This window comes from Leopardus geoffroyi, chromosome E2, assembly GCF_018350155.1.
Source record: "Leopardus geoffroyi isolate Oge1 chromosome E2, O.geoffroyi_Oge1_pat1.0, whole genome shotgun sequence".
Lineage (NCBI taxonomy): Eukaryota > Metazoa > Chordata > Mammalia > Carnivora > Felidae > Leopardus > Leopardus geoffroyi.
In genome coordinates this window covers 51945675-51971173 of record NC_059335.1, presented here as the reverse complement: position 1 = coordinate 51971173, position 25499 = coordinate 51945675, and the positions used below count along the sequence as shown (strand labels likewise).

Below are 25499 nucleotides of genomic sequence, written 5' to 3'. Positions count from 1 at the left end.
GGGGGTTTGTTGAGCAAATTTGCTGAAGAATAACGCACATATATGTGTCAGGGAAGCCACGAAAATGACACACATTTAGGGAGAGAGGTGGAAAGGAAGAAACCAAAGTGGTACTGAGTACAACCCTGAGGCATTTCTAGACAGCATGCCGTTCACAGCTTATGCATGCCTCGCAGCAGACTAAAATGGGCAGGAAGAGCCAGGGTTATCAGCCCCATTTTACAGATTCAGAAAACTGAGGCTTGCAATTCAGAGTCACCCGTCTGCAGTCAGAGAAGGTAGGGGCGGAAGAACCAAGGTCTTGAAAAACAGTCGTCTCCACCCAAACTAAGAGGCCTCCAATCAGAGAGATGGGGCAAGCAGGGTGAAGGGTCCGGGGCACAGTCACCACCACCCTCTCCTGAAGGGGCCACGGCTATGGCCATGAGCCCGGCTGCAGGAGATAGCCTGAGAGCTGAGTTTTGGCTTCACCCCTTGTGTTTGTGCGACCTCATCCAAGCCACTGACCCCACTCAGTGTCATCCGTGTGGTGAGGAAGTAAGAGCTCCTGACAGCACTCAGCATTGCTGTGCGTCCAAATGAGCCTGTGCGCGCAGAATACGCCCGGGACAGCGTCTGGCTCAGTGTAAACGTCAGACTCAAGCCGCCGTTGTTACTCTGTCCCTTGGCCAGGGCTCACAGGCAGCTGCTCACTCGCAGATGATTAAATGACTAACCAGAGCGCAGTACTCTCCTGGGCAGCACCTACCAAAACAAGCCGACAGTTTAGTAATCAGAGTCTAGATGGTCGGCGGATCTGTGGGTCCAAACACCAGCATGTGTTTATCATTTGTGCCACTCGGAGCTTCTGTTGCATAAAGCAGCTCCCGCAGATGCCTCTGGAAGCGAGTAAAAGCGAAAGGCAAGGGGCGCCTGGGTGGCTCGGTCGGTTAAGCGTCTGACCTGGGCTTAGGTCATGATCTCACAGTTCGTGAGTTCGAGCCCCACCTGGGGCTCTATGCTGACAGTGCAGAGCCTGCTTGGGATCCTTTCTCTCTGACCCACCCCCCCACCCCCCACGCTCGCTCTTTCTCTTTCAAAATAAATAAACTTTTAAAAAAAATTAAAAAAAAAAAAAGCAAAAGGCAAGGGTACTAGTAAAGCCTGTTTACGTCACAATGGCGGCAAATCAGTGGCAGGGTGGGGGTGGGGGGTGGTAGGGAACCAGTCCTGGGAGGATTAATGACAAGAGTGAGAAAGACAGGGCCCCACCCTCCCCAGATAGTAACAACTGACTTTTATGGGGGCACCAGGACATGCCCCACAACCTTGCCCTGCACTGTCTGGGACATTTTCACAACCCTATAGAGTAGACACTGCCATCATCCCCATTTCACGGATGAAGAAGCAGGGTCTAGAAATGCCTCTCCCAAGGACTCAAGCTGTAACCAGTTGGAAAGAGGCTTTGGCCCGATTCCAGAGCCTGCTCTTTTAACCCTTAAGCAAAACTTTGTCTCTTCAGCCCTTTCCAGTTCACAAAACATTTTCCCATTTTGAGTGCCTGTGACTCACCATTTGTTGTGTATCGAGCTGTGTCCCCAGATCCTCCCCCAGAAAATTCATATGCTGAATTCTAACCTCCAGGACCTCAGAATGTGACCGTATTGGGAAACAGGGTCTTTGCAGATAAAATCAGTTAAGATATGGTCACATTGGAGTGGGGTGAGCCTTATTCCAATGACTGCTGTCTTCATAAGAAGGGGAGATTTGGGGACAGACACAGAGAACCCCAGGTGAACACGAAGGCAGACACGGTGTGGGGGGGATGTGTCTATAAGCCAAGGGACACCAAAGATGGCAGTGAACCCCCAGAAACTGAGGGAGGGGCTGGAACAGATTCTTCCTCACAGCCCTCAGAAGGAACTAACCCGCTGATACCTGGATCTGGGACGTCTGGCCTCCAGAACCATGAGACAATACATTTCTATCTCTGAAGCCATTCAGGTTGTGGTTCTCGGTTATGGCGGCCCATTTTAAGGGCTGCCCAGGGAGGAGAATGCATCCAGCAGGTGGAATTGGAGGCAACCTCCACAGCATGCCTGTCTGCTAGTACATCCTTTCTTCATGCATTCTCCGGGGAATGCTTAAACGTATGTTCCAGTGCTCAAACAATCTTGGTCTGCGGCACAGTTAGCTCCCTCATCTGCTTCTAGGGAGTAGATCAGAATCCGCGATGAACACATCGGTACAGATACCTCGGAAAACATTTGAAAACGGGTCTTCTGGTGTCACCTTGCAAATGACACCTATAAAGTGACTGCTTCATCGACTTGGAAAGCAAACAGAAGCAAGCAGACATTTCTAGCCTTGGAAGCAGCAGAATTTTGTCCGGGCCTTTTAAAAACACGGCCAAGAGCAGCCTGCATTGACTGTGTCCCTGGCTCACCAGAAAATCCAGTCTTGGGATGTACTTTCAGCCAAACGATAGGCGTGAAGGCAAAAGCGATCATTTTCTACGTAACAGAAATGAATTCGGAGCCGAGCTCCCAGACTTCTAAGAAGGGGCTCTGAGCTGTGAATAAACCTAATCCTGCAACATGTCGTGGTCTCTGGTGGAGGCAAAATTGTCTGCTTAGAACCTGGATGGTAGACGCTGCACCAGGCTGATGGAAACACATGCCCCGAGGCCCCGGAAATCTTTTGCACCGCACATCCTGTGTTCTCCTTGCTCGGTATCTTGCGTGAGAGCCCCTGGCCCCAAAGATCTCAGCTCTGTGGGGGATATATTTGCATTGCATCACAAGAATAATACCCAGCGAGCACTTACTACCTGTCAGGCATCAGGTCATTTGACTCCTGCAACTGGAAACTGATGGAAGCCCCCATTATTTTCTCCATTTTTTGTATGCAACTGTCCACGAACACGTTGATGAAGTAGGCAAGCCCAGGGGACCCCAAAGGAGGCGTTCCTAACTCAGGGCTGGGGGTCATGGCAAGACTGGGGGATGTTGGGGATCCTTTCCCAGAAGAGTCAACACCATCCCCGAATCTTGAAAGGGGAGCAGGAATTTCACAGGACAAGGATGAGGGGAGGGCACGACAGGTGGAAAAACCAGAGAACGGCACGAATACAGGCAAGGGGGCAAGAGACCCAGGTTTTTGAAGAGTCACAATGGTCCAGTTGGCCAGAGTCAGGATGGCACAGGTGGGTGGCGGAGGGAGTTTCTACCTGCTCCGTTTCCTCCGCCCCCCCAAGGTCTGCCTCCTGGCCTCCCCATCCCCTCATGCTCCACCAGAAGCACCTTCTTCCTGTGCTTCGATGTGCCAAGCTCCTCTCTGTCCAGTTTCTGGGCCTGTGCCCAGGCGGGATCACGTGCCTAGGTCACCCCTCCAGCTCCCTCCTTTGGGTTTTACATCCTGCTTATGCAACTGTCAGGCCGTTCACTCCTGCCGCCCTGGCTGCTCCTTGAGGTGGACCCATGTCTTCCCATTTGCAGGTGCCTTTTCGAAGCCCAGCTCCGTATTTCAGCGGAATAGATGGCGTCTTCATTCCCGATCGCTGCTGTAGCAAACCACCCCAAACTTAGTAGCCTAACACAAAATACAAATTTATTCTCTTTTTTTTTTTTTTAATTTTTTTTTTCAACGTTTATTTATTTTTGGGACAGAGAGAGACAGAGCATGAACGGGGGAGGGGCAGAGAGAGAGGGAGACACAGAATCGGAAACAGGCTCCAGGCTCTGAGCCATCAGCCCAGAGCCCGACGCGGGGCTCGAACTCACGGACCGCGAGATCGTGACCTGGCTGAAGTCGGACGCTTAACCGACTGCGCCACCCAGGCGCCCCCAAATTTATTCTCTTACAGTGCTGTAGGTCTGAAGCCTGAGATGGGTCCCTGTGTGAAAATCAAGGTCTGCAGGACTGGTTCCTTCTGGAGGCTTTGGAGGGACGGGGGAATCTGCTTCCTCGCCCTGTCTATCTTCTGCAGACGCCTGCTTTCCTTGGCTTGTAGCACCACATCACATCATCTCTTTCCCTCGCCTTCCTTTGTCGTATCACCTTGTCCGACTCTGCCTCCCCTGGCTCCCTCTTACAAGGACTCTTGTGACTATAACACCACCCAAATACTCTAGGGTAATCTCCTCCCCTCAAATTCCTTGATCACATCTGTAAGGTCTCTTTGGCCCTACAGGGTAACACATTCGAGGACTTCAGGGATTAGGATGTGGACACCTTGAGAGGCTATTATTCAGCCCGCCAGAGATGAATAAGCTAGCCAGAGCTGTGTCTCGATTTCCTGATCTGTTGGAAAGCTCAGAGCAGGGTGGAGGGCAGGTGCACGGCAGGGCTTGTGGGCATGATGGTGCTGATATGTGGAGCTTCAGAAAACACACGTGATGAGGGAGGGAGAATGGGCGTGGAAATTGGGAATGTGTGTGTGCGCACGCATGTGGGGCAGGGGGGCTGGTGGTGATTGCGTTGAACTGAAAAATCTAGGATTCTACTTGAGAGAAAGGGGGACACACGGCAAAGGGAAAATGAAAGTTAGGGACATAAAGCAAACAGTAGCAGTGGCTTCTGGGGCCTCCATTTCCTCATCTGGAAACTAGGGGAAGGGACCAGGCTAAATGGATGGTTTTGCAAGGCCATGCAGATAGGACATACTAAGGACTGAGGCCGGGGATCTGGACTCCCCAAGCTGTCCCTCCTCCCATCTCCCAAGTCTCCTGATCCCAACTTTACACAGCCCTTCTTGGGACGCCTGGGTGGCTCCATCGGTTGAGCATCCGACTCTTGATATCAGCTCAGGTCACGATCCCAGGGTTGTGGGATCGAGCCCCACATTGGGCTCTGTGCTGAGTGTGGAACCTGCTTGGGATTCTCTCTCTCCACCCCTCTGACCTCCTCCCCTGCTCGTGCTCTCTCTCTTTAAAATAGACAAACAAATACATAAAATACACGGGCCTTCTCTCCACCCCCCCAGTGTAACAGCTTTATCGAGACACAATTGGCACGTATGGTGCATTACGATGCGTATAACGCGTATGGTGCATTACAGTGTGTATAACGCAATGGCCTTTCGTACCGTCACAGAGTCGTGCAACCACGACCACCGGGAATTTTAGAACATTTTCATCCCTCCAAACAGAAGCACCGTACCCTTTAGTGGTCCCTTTCCCCTTTCCCCCCTAAGTCCCCCAGCCCCAGGCAACCATGAGTCTACTCTGCAGCGGCTCCTCCTGCCTATGCCCGGGGAGGTGCGTCCTGCTCAGTGCCCAGGGGGAGGCATGTGCTGGTCGTCAGCCTGTCTTACCCACGCGTTCCCTTCCTGACCCTCTGCATTCAGACTTCTGCCCTCATCATCCTACCGAGAGGGCTTTCTGAAAGCTCAACCATGACCCCGGGCCCAATCCAAAGGCTTTTCCTCTACGTGCTTCCTGGTCAGTCAGAGGCACGGCCAATACTAATGACCTGTCAGATGGCCGTGGAGGTCTCCTTACCAGCGTCCTGTCTGCGGACGCCTCATCTCTCCCCTGCTGTTGTGCAGGCTGGGTTGTGCAGGCTGGGGCACGCCAGGGCCCTGGCTTTCACCTCTTCCCTCTGCAGTAGCGAAGCTAACGTCCGTGGCACGGACCCGAGAACCCGAGTGGCCACACAGCAGCAACGTGGCCTGGGGCACCTCCCTTCGTCGCCAAGTCCACCTCCTTATTTGGGCCACAGCGATAGGGACAGTACCCACCACTCGAGGTTATTGTGGGGATTAAATGAGTTAATGAACGGAAAACTCTTGGAAAACTACTTGGCCCGGGTGTTTGCTAACATGATCATTTTGCTTATTCTTCTGTGCAATAAGTTTATTCGTTGACATTGTTTTTCCCCCAAAAACTTCTCAGCGTCAGACTTGCCTGGACTTCAACTTTTCGTTAAATTCAGTATGGACGGGAGAACTGGGCAGGCGTGACTTCCCGAAAGCCTCATTTTTGTGACCTGGAGGGGGGCAGCGATAACAGCCGGGCCTTAGGGTTGTTGGGGAGTTCAGATGATCTCATACATGCAAAGCATTTAGAACAATGCCTGGCACACAGTGAGTCCTCTAGAAATGGCAGCAACAGCAGCAGCAGTAACAGGGACAGGCGCTCACCTCATCTCTCATCCCCGTGTGATTGTGGGTCGGAACTGCCCGGTGACGTCCGCAGCCCCCTGTTCCGCCGTCACCTTAAGCCAAATTCACAGCTCAGCTCATCCCACTTCCTCATGGAAGTGCCTACCGCGGCTGAGTAAAATGGTATTTGCCAGCACCCCACTCCTGGTCTCCCAGGATACAAGACCCCTGGTCGCCTCTGACTCTTGCTTCTGGTTTATCTTTTATTTCCAATTTTCGTCCTTTCTGGTGACGCCGATTTGCTTATTCTCCTCTGTTCCGCGGCCCCCAGTTTTGTCCGGGGCTCACCGACCCACGCCTAAAAACCCGCAGTGACCTCCTGGCCAGACCAGCTGCTCCCCAGTCCATTCTCCAAACCAGTATGCCCGTGAAACACCACACGTTGCCTGCTTTTGGGTGATGTCTGCAAAATACCCTCCCTGCCCCCAACCGTGCGCCTCAGAAGGAACGTCTAAATCTTTAAAGATGCTCCGCGCCAGCCAGCTGCCATCTGCCGTGATCACGGACGACTTTCCACAGTTTCTCCTTGAACATCTGCCTCCTTAGCTTGGGTTTGGACAACTGTATCCGATGCCTGGCTTTGTCTTCTCTTAACTTACCAGCCTGGTGTTGGACTTGAAGCCTGCTGTTTCTTTACACAGACAGTCACACTCCCCACCCAGCCTTGTCTCCGGGTCATTCCATCCTTTGTCACTGGTGCGCAACATTGATCTGTCTCTTACCAAGCCAGTCTCTTACTCCAGGGCACATAAGTGTCCCCAACAAGCTCAGCATCATATTATTATTTTTTCCATTGATTCTTGTAGGCAGACCTATCTCTGTATAGGTTTTGTGATGGCAAAGGATGGAAAACACCCATATGATTAAACCACGACTATTAACGTGAAGGGAAAAATGCAGGGGAAATACGACGAGGACTAAGGGGCACATAAACAAGTGACTGCATTTGGCTGGCGAGCTTTACTACAGTCAAGGCAAAGAGAGATCTACATGGAAGGGCATAATTAACATAATTTACTAAAAGGTAATCATGCCAGATTGCTAGGGAGGCAAATTTTCTCCTCTTTTCAAACAGAAGGATGACATCATCTCATAGATCAGCTCTAGCAGGATTTCTGCAATGACAGGCACAGTCTTTTAATATGGTAGCCACGAGCCACATGTGGCTATTGACCACGTGAAACATGCCTCGTACCCCTAAGGAACTGAATCTCTAATTTGACTTAATTAATTTACACTCAAATAGCCACATGTGGCCAGTGGTACCATACTGGAGAGTGCACATATAGAGGTTTGTGTAGATCATGTTGTAAAATGCTACAAACAATGTCTTCAGTAAAGGATTTTAAGACCGCCAAGATCTCCAGGCTACTCTCTATCCATTTGCTAAGGCGGCTGTAACAAAATATCATACACCGGGTGGCTTAAACAAGAGAAATTTCTCTTCTCACATTTGTGGAGACTGGGGGTCCCAGATGAGGGTGTCGGCAGGGTTTGTTGTTTTCCAGAGCCCCTCTCCTGTGCCTGCAGACGGCCATGTTCTCACCGTGTCCTCACATGCTTTCTCTGTGTGCACATCCCTGGTGTCTCTGTATGTCCTAATCTCCTCCTCTTAGAAGACACCAGTCAGACTGGATTAGGGCCCACCCCAAGGCCCCATTTTAACCTGATTCTTTAAAGGCCCTATTTCTGGGGCACCTGGGTGGCTCCGTTGGTTAAGCGTCCAACTTCGGCTCAGGTCATGATCTCACACTTCGTGAGTTCGAACCCCGCGTCGGGCTCTGTGCCGACAGCTCAGGGCCTGGGGCCCGCTTCAGATTCCGTGTCTCCCTCTCTTTCTCTCCGCCCCTCCCCTGCTCACACCATGTCTCTCTCTCCCTTTGTCTCTCTCTCTCTCAAAAATAAATAGACATTAAAAAAAATAAAAAATAAATAAAGGCCCTGCTTCTAAATACAATCCCATCTGAAGCACTGAGGATTAGGGCTTCCACACATGAATTTGAGTGGATGCATAATTCAGCTCGTAACAGTTCTCCCTGTGCTATTAGATGGCAGGTGGGAAAAGACATTTTATTTTGTTACTTTTTTTTATTTTAGAGAGAGAAAGAGCAAGCCCATGAGCAGGGGAGGGGGAGAGTAGAAGGGAGAGAGACGGAGAAAGAGGGAGAGGAAGGGAGGGAGGGAATCCCAAGCAGGCTCCACACTCAGCGCTCAAACCCACAACCCTGGGATCACACCCTGAGCTGAAATCGAGAGACAGATGCTCAACCAACTGAGCCGCCCAGGCTCCTCAGGAGAAGACATTTTTAACCAGAGACAACAGCGACATAGTCCAGGTGTATGTTATTAGTGTCATACTGGGACCAGGAAGGGCTTCTGGGAATTGAAAGGGTCAGATGGTACCATGTTCCTTGGGCCACGCTCTCTAAGAGGAATCGCCTCACCGAGAACGTCAACTGCTCCTCTCTGCTTGGCAGTGACCGCCTCAGGGATTTGATTCCATTGACCGGACCAGCCTTATCTCCTCCCCTCCTTAGTCAGCCACGTCCGCCGTGTTTAGCTCAGACTCTCAACCCCAACGACCCCATACTCACCCCTGCTTCTGAGATTTTGTCCCTGTCCCTCATGCTCGTAATCCCTTGTTTTTTTTTTAACCCCAACATCAGGGAAAGAATTCGTATCCCTCCAGCCTCAACCAAGCCCCACCTCATTCTTGGAACCACCTCTGAGCATTCGTTCTCACTTAACAACATTATTCTCTCTAGCTCTTCAATCCAGGTTGCACTTGAAAGCAGGACCCCACGACTAAACACCTCAGTGTTGTCTCAGAAACTAAATCATGAACTTAAGGGTCGGGGAACGAGATGTCTGTCTCTTTTGTAGACTTGACATCATGAAAGAGTACTAGCACACAGTAGGTCTCAGTAATGTCACTACTCTTGGTTGACAGATACATATATATATCTTTCATCCTTTTCCCACCTCTGAACTGTTTGGAAAGAGGAGCTTTTTTCCAACTTAATGTCCCGCTGCACGTTTAATATCTGGAGGCAAATCTGATGCCGGAACATCTCTCTCTGCTTCGTGTATTAAATCTATAATAAAGTCAAAGATAGATGGCTAGAAAGAAACCCTAAATCGTTTCTGAAATTATTAAATCTTCTAGTCTGAGGGCTCGGAGAGCCCAAGAAAATATTCTCTTAATCCCTATGGGCTTTCCGTTCCATCGATGAAGTTACACAGCTAGCCTGAAAAGCAATTTTGTGAAATCATTTATCGAAGGGGAGGGGAAACATCGTTATGGTCATCCTTCTGCGGTTGGCAAGTAATAAGCATGCTCTATTCTCCTCTGGCCCAGGACAGCTGCATGGGCTTGAGAAATAGCTGGGTTTTGCCCAAATGCAGCTCTAAACAGATGTCTGCAAATATCGTTGAAAAAGAACCCTCGTGGGGCGCCTGGGTGGCGCAGTCGGTTGAGCGTCCGACTTCAGCCAGGTCACGATCTCGCGGTCCGTGAGTTCGAGCCCCGCGTCAGGCTCTGGGCTGATGGCTCAGAGCCTGGAGCCTGTTTCCGATTCTGTGTCTCCCTCTCTCTCTGCCCCTCCCCCGTTCATGCTCTGTCTCTCTCTGTCTCAAAAATAAATAAAACGTTAAAAAAAAAAAATGTTTAAAAAAAATAAAAAAAGAAAAAGAAAAAGAACCCTCGGAAAGTTGGTGGGTGTGACTGATGAGTGGCTGTGGACGTTTTTGTTGGCAAACAAGCGGCAGCTGTCTGTCTCCCCTTTGTGGGTGAGTAGCTTTCGAGAGGAACCTATAATTCCTTTGTTTTCCTCGTAACTATCTCAGCCAATATGACTTCTTTTAAAGCAGTGTTTCTCACCTAGTTCCAGTTTCGCCCCTGCTCCCTATCCCATTCAGGGGACATTTGACGGTGTCCAGAGATATTTTTTATTGCCACAGCTGGTGTCTGACCACAGATGCCGCTCAACTTCCTACAATGCCCAGGACAACCCCACCCCCAGCAAAGGATGATTCAGCCAAAATGTCAATTGAGCCCAAGTTGTCTTAAAGTAATAATACCTTGTTTTAGTGACGTCTTGTTCACTCATTCATTTACTCATTCAACTAATATTTACTGTTGAACATAGAAAATACCCAGTTAGGGGCGCCTGGGTGGCGCAGTCGGTTAAGCGTCCGACTTCAGCCAGGTCACGATCTCGCGGTCCGTGAGTTCGAGCCCCGCGTCGGGCTCTGGGCTGATGGCTCAGAGCCTGGAGCCTGTTTCCGATTCTGTGTCTCCCTCTCTCTCTGCCCCTCCCCCGTTCATGCTCTGTCTCTCTCTGTCCCAAAAATAAATAAACGTTGAAAAAAAAAAAAAAAAAAGAAAATACCCAGTTAGTCATACTTCTGTATATTGCCAGACTCATCAGTCCATTCACGTAATGTGTGTTTACTGAGTATTGACTCCAGGCCAAGCACTGGGGGCCTGAATGGCACAGTTGGGGCCCTTCCTCATCTGGGGTTTACTTCCTTGTGGAAGGGAGGCAGAGTCTCAACAAGTCAACAGGTGAACAAGATAGTTTCTTTTTTGTTGTTGTTTATTTTTTTATTTTGAGATAAAGAGAGTGTGGGAGAGAGGGTGAATGGGAGGAGGGCAGAGAGAGAGAGAGAGAGAGAATCCCAAGCAGGCTCTGTGCTGTCAGCGTGGAGCCCGATGTGGGGCTCGGTCTCACGAATCATCTCTTAGCCCTGACCTTGACTACCTCCAGTTTTCTCTCTGTCCCTGACCACTGACACTGAAAACCGGTACCCGTGTAGTCCAGCCCGTCTACACCACTGAGATACCACAGCCAATACCGTATGGATGTCTGACTCGGTAAATTAAAAAGTTTTCAAGAAGAGTATAACAGTAAGCTATCCATCTTGGAAATGACACAGCGGAAGGAATGCCTGATTATCTGATTTAAGAAGCAGCTGAATCACAGTGACCATCTGCAAAAGAAAAAAAGACCGGAAGGAAGCAAACCCAAATGTGATAGTGTTAGCCAGTCTCTGGAGTGTGGACTTGGTGTTCATTTTCTCCTTACACTTTTGTTCTTAATTTAGGAGTTTCCTACAATAAGCATATATTTCTTTCACCATAAGACACAAGGGTTTTGGTGATTGGTGTTTTTTTTTTTTAATTTTTTTTAATGTTCATGTATTTTTGAGAGAGAGAGAGACAGAGCATGAGTGGGGGAGGAGCAGAGAGAGAGGGAGACACAGAATCCAAACCAGGGTCCAGGCCCTGAGCTGTCAGCACAGAGCCCGACACAGGGCTCGAACCCACAAACCGTGAGATCATGACCTGAGCTGAAGTCGGACGCTTAACTGACTGAGCCACCCAAGGGCCCCGGTTGTTGGGTTTTTTTAAAGACCATTCATGATTCTGCAAGATCAGAGAAGCATATACAGCATCCAGAACCAGTCCTATTTGATTACACATGGAGCCTCACAAAGTTTTTTGGGAGGCAATTTCTGTGCTCAGGGAAGCCATTGGGTTTTGGCCGACCTAGTTCATTAGGCAAATAGCACCAGCTTTATTTCCAGGACAATACCTACCCTCTGTTCCACAGACCATTATGTTTGTTAGCTTTTTTCAAGGATGTCTGTGATTCCCAAAAGTACAAAAAAGTTCTTGTACTGTAAGGCACTCACCCATGCAAAATGCAAAAGCCACACAAACACAAAACACATTCCCACATATTTTAAGATCTTTCTCAGGGGCTCCACGGCTTCCCACAGCCAACAGCCTGACCTAGGAAGATTTCTCAGTGAAATGCCCCTTGAAATCCAGCCTTCACTTCTTTATTTTCTCCCCACAGATAGCGACCACGACTGGCTCCCCAAATGTCCAAAACTTCCCCGATCCTGGAGAATTTCCTAGACCCGGCCTCCACCTAGCACATTCTACCTGCTGCAGTGAAGGTTACATTAGGGATTCTTGTTTTGTTTTGTTTTTTCATGATTAAGAAACGCTTTCACACACTAGAACTTTTGGCGGATCGGTTAACGAAAACAGTCCAATACCAGATCCGACGATTCATGAATAATTACAATGCCCAGTGTGACAGCCAACAGCATCTCGTCCCCCAGGGTCTCCAAGCATCTGGGTTTAGCACACAAAACATTTCAGCTCTGAGCCATGGTCTGCCCCAACCTGGATGTCCTATGCCCACAAGGTGATAATGTAAATGATGTCGCAGCCATATCCGTACATTCTTAGAACCCAGGTGGATCGTCCACACCCATTAAAACTTGATGGCCTGAGAGGGATTCATGGTACAAATAGTAGGCTGAGGCACATGGGCTGAGAACCACTATGGAATTCAAAGCGTTTCTTACATCTAAAGCGTGATACGATAGGACAATGACTTTTAGGACCGTCATTTGAAACGAACAAACCTGGAGAATAACCTTTGCATGAAAGATTATTTTTATCCCGGCCGCCCCAATCTTCCTGGACTAAAAACAGATTGATTGCTGGGGGGAAACAGAACCCACCATTCTTACCTCCTCCAGGGCCCAAAGGGAGTCGACCACGGGCTTGATCTTCTTCTGGTTGTAGAGCTCAGTGAGTTTGTCCACTACTCCTCGAATGAGGCCCGCACGGCCCTGTTTGAAGAGCAGGTTTAAAAGGGAAAATCCCGCGATGACTTTGTTCTCTTCATAGAGCTTGATGGGGTTCACCTTCTCGACCTGCCACCACTGGAAGGAGAGAAGGTGTCGGTTACAGGGAAGCGGAGCCGGTCGTGGTCACAGCCTCGCGGGCGGCGGACGGGGCCCCAGTGTGGCGGGTTCCGGGCGGCCAAATGGTGGCCCCTGTTGGGGTCATTTTTAAAGCAGCTCTCCAGCCAGTGTTGTGAGTGCACGGTGACGCTTAGGAGCAGAGCACGGGGGTCTAGGCAGGGGCGAGAAGCCACCTTTCTGAAAACAACCATCAGGCCTCGTGTCGTCGGAACGGGAAGGCCCCGGGTTAGGACGGTCCGCGCTGGAGTTGGGTCCTGGCCTCACCACTCGAACCCCTGTTCTTCTGTGTGCTTCGTTTCTCTCAGCCACGGACAGGGGCCGGGTACTGCCTCTCAGCTTTCTGGGAGAGTTTGGTGTATGAACGGTGGTGGCAGTGACGGGGTTGGGGAAGGGGCAGGGTGGCAGCGAAGGCTGCCGAGTGTGGTGGGGACTTGGTGGGATGATGATCCAGCCACAGGAGTGGCGTTCTAGGGGCAATGAGGGCACGCCTGGAGAGCTGGGTAGGAATCCAGCAGAGAGAGAGTAAGGGAGCATAACCCAGGCAGAAGAAACAGCGTGATGGAACCGTGAAGCCACTGGGATGGGATTAAGCCAGTGGTTCTCATCTGAGGGAAGTGTTACTCCCCATGGGACAATCTGGTCATGTCTGGGGATGTCGTGGTGACTGGAAGGGAGAGGCATCTACTGGCATCCAGTGGGTGGAAGCCAGGGATGGTGCTGAACATCCTACAGTGAGCAAGACAGCCCCTCATGATAAAGAGTAGTCCAGCCCAAGATGCCAGTACCGCTAAGGTCCTAGGTGGGGGACACCCAAGTGACAAGTGTGACTCTCTCTTTTCCAGCCTCTCATCCCCCAGGCCAGACATGAAAATAAGAAAAAAAAAAAAACCCATGAACAGACTGCAGAAATGGTTATCCCACGGTTTTGTTCTGGTTTAACTGCATCTTCTTTGGTGCTGGTTAGAATTTAGAAATTCCAAGTTCTAGTTTCTAGAAGGCTGTAAGGCAAAATGGTTAATGGTTTAATGCACAGGCCAAGAGGCCTGTGATGGGTCCTTAGGAACATTCCTATTGTTTACATTACTGGTGTGTTTATTTACCGCCTGCCTTTCCTGGATCCTAAAAGCTCCCAAAAGCTCACAAAAGATTTTGGTATGTTTTTTTAAGCGGGAAAATCATATTGTTAGGAACATACGTGTGAGAAAGACAAGTTGAAAAAACAGGGATAAGATGCACACACAAAATTCTTTACTAAGGTACACTCCCTGAGGGCCCAGAGGCCAGCTCTAGGAGAGACATTTATTTGGCCATGGGCTGCTTGCGGCAAAAACAAAGCAGAGAAATGATTAATGACTTGTTTCACGGTGCATCTGCAATGTCTCAGTAAATGTTTGCGAAACGAGTGCCTGCTAACTCTGCGATTTCTGCACAGTGGGCTCCAGAGCCTGCCACTTAATAGCTGTGCAACTTGAGGCCAGCCACTTAACCTCTCTATGCTAAGTTTCCCTACTGCGCCTCATGGCATCATCGTGAGGAGTAAATGTGTCAACATCTACAAAGTCCTTACAACAGTGTCTGACCTGGAGTAGGTCTGTATATAGACCTATAAATATAAATATAAAATATTTCTATAAATATAAAATATTTCTATAAATATAAAATATTTCTGTTATCTGAAGTTGGAAGGGATCTTTTTGATTTAGCGGAGAGTTCTGGATTTGGAGTCAGGTTGCTTTCTAGGTGTTAACCGTCGTGAACCATCTTTATGGTCTAAAAGCAAACGGCATGTTTGGCCAAGAGCGAGTTTGAGTTCTGCAAGGGTTTTAAGGTAGAACATACTTAGGACATCTGAGTGAGAAATTCTTGTATGGTTCCAAGTATGCCTTTAATTTCTAAGCCTTTCTCCAATGTATAGAAGAAAATTCCTTTCTAGAACCTTCTAAGCCTTTGTCCAATGTATAGAAGAAAATTCCTTTCTAGAACCTTCTAGAACAAAGTCATCGTTCCCCTCCTTGGCACGCCCTATCTTCATGTTGCTTCCAACTGACCAACCAATACTGGGCCAGGCCCCTGAAAGGTAGTTCTTCACCCCCCATATTTAGCTTTCTTGTGATCGGCACCCCCGTTTCAGGCAGGCGAGTCTCAACCTCCCTCCTGGCGGTGTTTTTACGAGAGCTTTCACTGAACCTGGCCCCACGGCAGTCATTGCATTAACACCGTGTGCTGTGATTGTGCGTTTGGGGGAGACAGGGAAAACATTCTTCCAGTTGCTTGCAATTTGGGTCAACGTGGTTACCCACAGCAGGCTGTCAGCATCACGTTAATTACAGCCCCAAAACAGCTCTGAGCGGCATGAAGCCTGTCTTCAGAGGACTTGCTGCTCAGACAGCATCCCTCCTCACACCCCGCGCTTGCTCCCTTGCAGATTCTGTAGTTGCAACGCTCCTTGACCTGAATGCTGAAGTTCAAGCGCAAAGACAGCCTCTTTACTTCTACTCACACAGGACAGGGAGTACTGATCATTCCAGAACCAGGGAATGTTCGGGGGTGAAGCCTTTCGCAGCCAGTGTTGGCTAGAGGGGCCTTTCTAAACCCCTCTCTACGGCTTTCCCTGGCCACCCTATTCAAAATGCCTCCTCTTTCAAAATGCACCCTGTTTTCAATCCCTTTCAGAGTTCTTATGACCGTAACGATAATCCTCTTCTTAATTTTGTTTTACTTGTTTCAGTCTGTCTCCCTCATTAGAAGGTAGGAGGCCCAGGGGGCTGCAATGAACCCATCTCATTCACTGCAATACTCTGGTATCTTGCACACAGGGTAGGTGCTTAGAAGATGCTTGCAAAGTGAGTGAGTCCATCAGTGCTACCCTGGCTGCTGTGGAGGAGGAGGAGGAGGAGGAGAAGGAGGAGGAGGAGAAGGATGACGACGACGACAGGGAAGGAGGAAGAGAGGAGGGGAGAGGGGAGGGGAGCAGGGAGGAGAGGAGAGGAGAGGAGAGGAGACAGAAGCAAGCTCTCACAGGAAGCAGAATTCCCTGTTGAGGGGGCAGCGGTAAAAATTGAAGTTCAAGCCCAAATAAGTTGATTCTAGCAAGTGTTTGCTCTAGGTGAGAATATAGATCTGGATAGTTTGGAATGCCCGGGGATGTGGCTTCTCAATTGCAAAGTAACCGTTACATGCAGAGCATGATTATTGAAGCTATTGAAGCTACTGAACACAAAAATCTGCCTGTGTCCTAAATCACCCCGGGGACTTGCTAAAATTGTGGGATCCCATTTGGATCTCCAGCTCAGTAGAACGGAGATACAGAGAAAATCTTAAGCACCCCGCCCCCCAGAGACCCGGTCAGAAAGTGGCCACACTCAAGGTTGGTTTCTCCACGGAGCAAAGAAGATGCATGAAATGCCAAGTTTATTTTTGACCAGGGGTAAGAAACACGAAAACTCACGCGACCTCTGTTGAAATCAAAATAAAGCTTTTTTGAGTTTCTCTGAGGCTCGCACCTCTCTGCTTCGTTTAGACAAAGCGGCCAGACTGTGCACACGGTCTTGCCCATGTGTAAGGAGCATGATGGGAATGCAGTCTCTATTGAAAAAGAATGACAACGGAGGACGGACACACCAGATTTAGGTTATCAGGTCAATGTCTTTACATGGAGGAGCTCACAACACGCAAATCACCACACTACCTACCACAGTACATTTGACGTGTGTGGATACTTACCGATTTGGCAAAGCTAAAGAAGCTCTTGGTCTCTCCAGTCACCATGTTGGATGAACCTGCAAATGAAGGATTCCCAAGTCAAGCTATTGCTCATGAAAATCAGCATCTCTTGCCACACAGGGAAGAATGGCAACTGTCTGGTCCAGAAGTGCCAAGAGCTTGCAAATAACTTCAATTCGGCCTCGGAACAAGGGGGGAAATGGAGAGGATGGGTGGCGTCAGGTTGACTTAATTTGAGCCAAGCGTCACGGGATCAAAGAGAAAGTACTATTTCTCAAGGTGACCCTGCCGTTACTTTGGAAAATTGGGCACGTGGCAAAAATGTGACTTAGGCCCACACTCTAATGAAATGATGAGTTCCTGAAATGTCTTATCGGTTCCATTCTTCAGGACTGGAGATGAAGTCTTAGGTGAGCCCAATTCATGGTCTGAATTCGATTCCTTCACCAGTTAAGGGGCTCTGATCTGGGCTGGGCACTTAAGTGGCAGGGAGAGGTGGGGCTGAGTTAGAAGTTAGACGGGTGGAAAAAAATGGGGTACAGAAGAGCTAATGAGGGTGAAATAGGTTCACGAGCCAAGGAAACGATGTGACCGACATACCAGCTCCAAAGAAATCTGAGCAGGAAGGTCAAAACCGCTTGAGACAAATGGTGCAAGAAATGGAGATTTGCTGATGGGAACACGCAGTATTCGACGGGAGGATGAGGGAGGGAATTAGGAGGATTTCCTACGATGTTCTTACAGAGAGAAAAGCTCCCTTTGTGTGGTTCCTGGGGGTGGGGAGTGGATGAGAGAGCTCTTAACAGATCAGATGCCACATTGGTGTCTTTTCAACAACTCTGTTGCCTTGTCCCCAAAGATTGGGAATAAGTCCTTCTTAGTCCTTTTCCACTAGTGAATGAAAAAACAGTGTATATTCTGAACCTCATTATTTGGCCTGTGTAGTCTAGTAGCCAGTTATTCAATCACTGCTTCTGTTTTTATCACCAAGCAGGACGGTACTCGGCTCTCGTTACCTAGTAACTGATGCAATCAACTAGATGCTATGTGAGACGGTCAAATTATGTTCTTCCAAATGGCATCATGGAACTGGGGCAAAAACAGAACTGGCAAATAAATAAGAACGAATAAACCGTCCATCTAACATTTGACTCACATGTTAGTCAGCGTTAGTATATGTGCTCCCGAAGCGAGTACAGCTCACATGTTCATCCTATCTGGTATCCCCGCACCGTGCACTGACGCTCACAACTCCTTTTATCAATAGTGGGAACGGGTAAAGAATCACGCATCCACCTCCAAAGACTTTCAGATGTGTGACCGCTATTGAAAATACTGCAACGCTCCAGCAATGGGAAGCTTATCTCCTCTCTTTCCGTCATAATGATGATGATAAAAAGATGCTCGAATATTTCGACCTCTCAAATAACTCTTTAAGAAGCTTCTCAGCGACTAGCAGGGAAATGAGCATCTTTTTCTGAGTTCCACAGAGCGAAGGCTCAACTTGCTATCAGACCGACAGGGGACAGAAGTGCTAAAACTCTCAAACGTGGGATAGCCCCAGGATCACTGGGCTTTAGAATGTGATATCTGGCTTCAGAGATGGTTTTTTGACTTTGTAGAGACTCATGTTGACATTAGTTTACAATCGTGTGACAGAAGAGAGAAAGAAGAGAGGAGGAAGGTCTGGGGTCTCATTTTGCTGGAGAAAATCTCCCAGAGAACTTTCATAAATTCCCGCTCAAACTCAAGAGCATTATCAGGGAATGTGCTCCAGCCATCCAGGGCTTCTTTGGAATTAGGACACACAGGAGGAGTTGACAAGAGGAAGAGGCTGTGCTTTGCAAATTCATCTCCGATGGTGGAGAATCTCCCTTAAAACCCCCATATCCTCGCCGCCCCCTCCCGTCCTACTGTGGGTCCTTGATTCCTTCATTTTTTTTGGACTTCCTCTGAAGCCAGTACTATTTCCCACCTGGGCCACCTTCTGTGGGTCAAGTCCCATCTCAATGGCTACACCAGCTTGGTCCTGCTTTACCCCTTTTGGAATGAGAAGTATTCATGGGGTTAACAGGCCAATAGGCATATACGCTTGCTTTTATAATTGAAAATAACGACTGGCAATAGCGAGACTATGGAAAACATTTAAAAATTAAGCCCCCCCGTCTCGCTACCCCAACACATCAACACAAGGCATTTGTCAGTGCCTTTGTAAGCACAGGTGCAGTGCCCCCTGTTGCAGACCGTATCTCTGCTTCTCTTGGGCGCTTACCGTACAAAATATAGGTTCCCAGTGGTTTGAGAAGGCTGAGACCTTTTCCAGTGTTGTCCCCGCAGAGGCAGTCCAGTACAATGTCCACTCCTTCCGCAGAGATTCTAAAAGGTGTGAAGACAAAGTAAGACAGATACTGTAACGCTCATGTTAGGGACCAAACCAGGAACAGCAAGGGCTCTGGGAGCGGCCAGAAATAGGACAGAAGGCCGGGAGGTGGGTTTACCTTCCCGGGTGCAACTACAAGAATTTCACAACCTGGAGGCCGCTAAGAGTCTGGCCGGTGGCTGCTACCAGGGGCCAGCCCGGGTTAGGCGGGAAAGCATGGACATCACAGCCAGATCCCCGGATTTGCATCCAGCCATGCCATGCGGCCTTCTCCTTCGTTAGGGGCAGCGAGCCTTTGTGGTGACCCATGAAATGCCTGGCCGATCGCCAGTCACGTAACAGTCGCTCCGTAAGTCAGTCGCTCAACAAGTGATGTTTGTGGAGCTTGGGTAATGGGCCAGGCTCTGTCTGAGATGCCGGAGACGGAGTGGGGAGCAAAAGCAACATGTTCCTGTCGTCATGAGGTTTCCCGTCTAGCAGGGATTAGCTTTTCTTCCCTCCTCCCTGCCTCCTCAGTGGAGCTCTAAAGACCCGTTAGTTAACTCACAAACTTCTATTCGTTCCATCTCTGGGTTCAATCAAAAATGGAATCTTTGAGGAAGAGGGCTAAATACAGAGGATCTTCCTCTCTGCAGTAGAAGGTTCCACAACAGAGAGGATCCACATTTGTATTCTATTAAGCAGACGAAGCATTTCTTGATCCCTTCCTCCATTCATTTATGTATACATTCCTTGTTTCACTCACTTATGCATTTAACAAACATCGGTGGGCTCCCACTGTTAGAAGATAAGATGCGGGAGAGAACTGCCAACAGGAAGGCTCCAGCGATGGTAGGGAAGATATTCAAGCCCCCGGAGCACCCGCTTGTGGCTGGGCCCTGCTCTGCTTCGGTTTGTGAGTTTGCGGGATTATCTTGTCTTAGCACAGAGCTGAGTGTCGCCACCCTCACCTCCGAACAAAGTTCAGGCAGTGCCACTCAAGTCAACAGCTGGGTCCTGTTTTCCCCAGTAGGAAACTGCACGTGTATGTCTACGGTTCAGACGGCTAAGTCAACTGCCCCAAGCCCCAGCACAGCTGAGTCGTGACCTTTAAAGCCCTCAGGTCAAGTCCAAAGTCCAGTCATCACAATGACTCAACAAAAAAGATTAGTTGTAGCTTTTGCCTAATAGAACGGTTATCTGTAAAGACAGGGCCGTTCAAGTCCCACTTATAAGTTCACTTATAAATTCCCCACCATAGGGAATGAGGCCAGTGGATCTAAAACCGAAGTGGGCGCCAGGATCTCCCCGAGGGCTCATTCAAACGGATTGCAGTTTGCTCTCCTTCCCCCCTCGCCTCCTAGCTTCTGCTTCAGTTGGTTTTGGAGCGGGCCCCAAAGATTTGCATTTCTAACAGGCTCCCGGAGATGCGGATGCTGATGATGCTGGCTCCACCCTTTGAGAACCACTGGTCTAAGCCAGCTACTGAGGAGTCAAGCTAGCATTACTGTTTTTTATTAACAATTAATTTGTGGGGCGCCTGGGTGGCACAGTCGGTTAAGCGTCCGACTTCAGCCAGGTCACGATCTCGCGGTCCGGGAGTTCGAGCCCCGCGTCGGGCTCTGGGCTGATGGCTCAGAGCCTGGAGCCTGTTTCCGATTCTGTGTCTCCCTCTCTCTCTGCCCCTCCCCCGTTCATGCTCTGTCTCTCTCTGTCCCAAAAATAAATAAACGTTGAAAAAAAAAATTTAAAAAAATTAAAAAAAAAAATAATTAATTTGTTCATTAAGTGTTTAGCCCTGACGCTGCACGAGGCAGCGGAGATACAGTGGTGAGACCAAACAGATTTGATTCCTCCCCTTTTAGAACTTCTGTGGGGCAGATGTTAACCCATATTTCACAAATGAATATCAGACTGAAACCGATTGGGGTCTAATGCCACAAAGGTGCTACGAGACTGTGTCAATCTAGTGTGCCCAGTTACGTACGCCCAAGAAGGCATCCCTGGGGAAAGGCAGAGCGTAGGAGTTATCTAGTAGGTAAAGAGTGGCAGGAATAGTGTTCCCGGCGGGGGGGGGGGCAGCATGTGCGAAGGTCCTGTGGTGAGAGGAGGCCTGTGAGCAGGAAGCCTGGGAAGCAGCCAGTTTGGCTGGAGTAGAGAAGATGAGAGGGAGCGTGCTGAGGTGAGACCCGTGAGGCAGGCGAGGGCCGGAACACACACACACGGTTGGGTGGGCTCCAGGCTGGTGCCTCACCCCCGGCGATCAGGACTCCACCTTGCTTCACGGGCTGGGTGACCATGCCCCTGTCTTCCTCACTTCTACCAAGTCTTTCTTATGCCAAGTGTGTTCGCTGCTGAGGAGGTAGGACCCTTCACTGTTTCTACTGCTAGCCCTCCTGAGCCGCCTAGTCTTTACGTGAACTCCGTTTCCCCAGGACCTCCTTCCTTCACTGCAAGACACCCACCTGTGCTCAGGAGCAGCCCTCACACGCTGGGCTGTGCACACGTTCTGGGGCACCCCTGACGGACCTGCCCAGGCTCGCTTCTTGCCTGACACTCCTCACATCTGGATTCCACCTGTGAGCGCCCCTTTTCTGCCCCAAACTGCCAGGCACAGCTGCCCCATCTAGGCCCGTTGCTCTTTCCTCTGGGTCTGCGGAAATGCAGAACAGACCCCAGCAAGGGGCGACCTATAGCCTACTGCCCACTCCCTCCTCCTCACCTGCCACTCACTGCTCAGGGCATTGTGACCTTGTAGCTATTCCTGAAACCTTCCTGCCTCAGGGCCTTTGCATATGCTGGAATCGCTGCCTGAACAGCCTTTCCCCAGCTCTCCTTAGAGCTGGCTCCTTCTCATCCTTCACGTCTTAACCCACATGAGACTTTCCCCAGAGACGCTGTAACTAACCACACCACCTGAAATGGCAGCCCCAGATGGCCTCTCTTTCAGCTCCCTTTGCGCTTTCGCGTCTGTACCGAAGACACTCTTCAGTATCTATCACGGGCTGTGATTATTCTATTTGTCTGTCTCTTCCGCCAAAATATAAGCCCCATGAGACGGGGAACATGTTTGTGCTGCCTGTTGTCGTATCCTCAGCCCTTCTCATCCTGCCGGACACAGTGTTAGTTCTCAGCAAATACTGATGGATTGTACGAGTGGATGATGAGTGAATGAACGCAAGGCAACGAAGAAAACATTTTAAGAACGGCATTCTGCATTGCTATCTGTGTGCTTCCTTCAAAGGGAACTCACATTTCCTGAGCTCTACTGTATCCCGGGCATTGCAGAATTAATCTTTATGACATGTCTATGAGACAGGCATTTTAACTGCACTTTTGTGAGGAAGAAATGGAGGTTCTCGGATGCAGCGTCTTGCCCAAGCTTACGTAACTAGTGCACCTGCAATTCAAACCGCGGTCCAGTGTGATTCCAGAGCCATGGCCTTTTCACCGTTCTGAACTTAAGATTTAATAAATGTTCAAATCAGTATAATTACGGAAGCACTGCTTTAGCAAGCAGCTCTGGGAAGCAGTCAATTTCATGCATTCTCTGAAGGATTCTGGTTTAAACGCAGTCTTTAAAAATAAATACAGAGGGGCGTGTGGGTGGCTCAGGCGGTTAAGCGTCTGACTTCGGCTCAGGTCATGATCTCGCGGTTCTTGAGTTCAAGCCCCGCTTTGGGCTCTGTGCTGACAGCTCAGAGGCTGGAGCCTGCTTCCCATTCTGTGTCTCCCTCTCTCTCTCTGCCCCTCCCCTGCTTGCACACTCACTCTCTCTCCTCTCTCTCTCTCAAAAATATTTTTTTTAAAGTTTAAAAAAATATAGACATACCCAGACATACCCTCTGTGTTACTTCAAACAGAGAGGCCAAGAGGTTTCTATTTTTAAGCTGCTTTTTTGTCATGCTAGATGTTAGGAGAGGCCCCAGGTCAGGGTCCTACACATTGGTCCTAAATTTCCAGCCACTGGACAACCCCTTGCAGAGTGCTTAGGTCACACCAGACACTGGGTGTGCTGAGCTGGGGGTACACAGATGAGGGTCACATTCGTCCCTGCCCCATCCAGGAGTTCATACCAGGGAAGACAGACTAAATGCACAGCCCAGACCTAATCACCATAGCTCCAACGGAGCCACTTGGGGCAACAGAAGATGGCCCTTCTGTTGAGTGCTGATGGGTGAGAGGAATCGGCCAGGTGCCAAAGGAAAGGCATTCCGCAGAAGACACCGTGATAGGCTGACCTGGGGCTGTGAGCATCGAATAGGCCCAAGGAGGAGGCTCTGGGACACCAACCATGGTCACGGGAGGCCCTGTCTGGACACCGTCTCCTTCCAGAAGGACACAAGAGTGTCTGCCACAGCTGATAACTAACATGGGGGTGGTGGGCAGGTGTGGGGGTGGCCTTAGGGCCCTAGGGCACTGGGCTCAGGAATCTGAATTTCATCTCAGTATTTAGCACTTTGTTTGCTACTTACTTGCCGTGTGACCTCAGGTGGGTTCCTGAGCCTCTCGGCGTCCCCAACTGTGGAAGGGAATGCAGCTGATAACACCCGCCCCAGGCTCCTCTGTGAAGCCTGGGTGAGCTTCTGCACATGGAACATGATGCTCATGGTAGCTTCTGGGTCCACAGTAGCTTTTTTTATTTTTTCAGAGTGGGCCAACTTCAAGAGAATTCTTTCAGTGTGGGAAGAGTATAAACGAAAGACTGGGGTTGGTCAACAACCCCAACCATTAGCCCAAACGACCATTAGGGTGGGTGGAGCCACCAGCCCAGAAACCACTAGAGCAGAGGCTGGCTACCCTTGATCCTGCTAGCACAAGGCGTCCCACGTTCAAGAGTACTTGCGAGGTGCCAGCCACAGTGCTGAGCGCTTCCTGAGTCCCGTCTCACTGAGGACGCTTCATGCCAACCCTGTAACCCAGGGGCCATCATCATCCCCACGTGACGGATGAGGAAACTGAGGCTCCACGGGGTCAGGCAACATACTGTAGGGGCCCCTGCAGGCAATGGGATTTGGGCGGGGCAGGGGGGAGGGGACTCCGGTTTGACCCATTATATCCATCACATCTAGAAACCAAGGGAGGGCACCAGAGGCAGAGCCGGCTTTCCTAAGGTGAGCTGTGGTCAGCCCTGGTGACCGTCATTGCCACTAGTGGGCACACGGGCTCCCGGCAGAGGCTGCACAAAGCTGGGGGCTACTCCCCGGGCAGCCGGCAGGTGAGTTTCAAAACGGATCAAGTGCCCCACCCTCATTCAATCATTACAAGCCCAACCAGGGGATTAGACGGAATGGGACTCAGTCGGGTCCATTTGGAATCAGGGCCTCCCTTACTCATATTCACAGTGAAGGGCACCTTAGCAGCTCCTTTTAATGGAACGATCATGAAATTCACAAACAGAGCTAGGCAGCCCCTCAGAAGGTCAGGGGCCATCCTCATTTCTTAGCACCTCCCCCCCCCCCCCACGGCTGAAAATCTCTGGGGGTGTCCGCCTTGCCTGTGTGTGTGTAATCATAATTACACAGAAGCAGACGGGGGGGAGGGCTTTCTCCTGTTGTCATAAATCTCAAAGCCCAAACAGAAAGAGCCCCAGCTCAGAGATGCTCTGGGCCCAATTCAGCAGAAAGATACTTGGGAATGGCTGATCGAAGGCTCCCGTGCCTGTCCTTCCTGGGTCCCCAACCCCTCGCCCATTTATCACGGATGCCCCTCTTCGCTTCCCGCCCACGTAGATCCAGTGAAGAATCCCTCCTGAGCGGCGGTAGGGCCACCAGGGCCGTTCCTGGGAGAGAAGCCCTTGACTTTGCCAAGAAGTTAATTCCCCCTTTATTGTTACTTTCATCTCCAGCTGGATCCTTGGCTCTCCGCTCAGTGCTTCTCTTTCTGAATTCCTTTTTCTCTGAGAACTCATCTGTGCCATCACTTTAACCACTTCCAAGCTCACGATGGGAGATGAGGTCATTGCAGGGTGCCCGGCACAGGGTGCAGGGCAGGCTTCTCCCAGAGAATTGTGTGGCACACACAAGGGTCTGACACACAGAAGGCAGCGTGCAGTTCCTGGCACATAGTAGGCTTCTCACAGGAGGCTGAGCACAGTACCCCGTGCACAAGAGGCTTTTCACAGGGTGCCAGGCACCGTCCCTGGACCATAGGAGGCTTCTTAGTACATGTTGACAGTTACTTGTCAATACCACCTCTAGGAATCCTTTCTCGATCACATTCTCTGTTCTCTCCAAGTGATTACACCTCATCGATTTCTGCTGCCTCGGTTTCTTTACCTGTAAAACGAGGCACTTTGCCCTTGCAGGACCACCCGAGGTGCATGAATTATGGTCTAATTGTATGGGTCAGCAGAGTGGAGGAGACCAGCAAAGCCTGGTGCAATTATCCGCCTTGCTTGTGCCCGCGCACCTTGCTGGGATTCGCTCCCCACCTCCCTCTACCTACTTAGATGCTTCCCATCCATCATGCTCCCCGCTGGGGGCT

General features: G+C 50.0%; 1 protein-coding gene across 1 annotated transcript in view; it reads right to left on the bottom strand.

Moving 5' to 3' along the window:
- The window catches only part of VAT1L (vesicle amine transport 1 like), a 149680-nt gene that overhangs the window by 57823 nt on the left and 66358 nt on the right, over positions 1-25499 (bottom strand). The window contains exons 5-7 of the mRNA XM_045439815.1: positions 18927-19030; positions 16655-16710; positions 12695-12889 (exon numbers count right to left, since the gene is read on the bottom strand). Of these exons, the coding sequence (XP_045295771.1) occupies positions 12695-12889; positions 16655-16710; positions 18927-19030 (355 nt within the window). The remainder of the gene's footprint in view (positions 1-12694; positions 12890-16654; positions 16711-18926; positions 19031-25499) is intronic.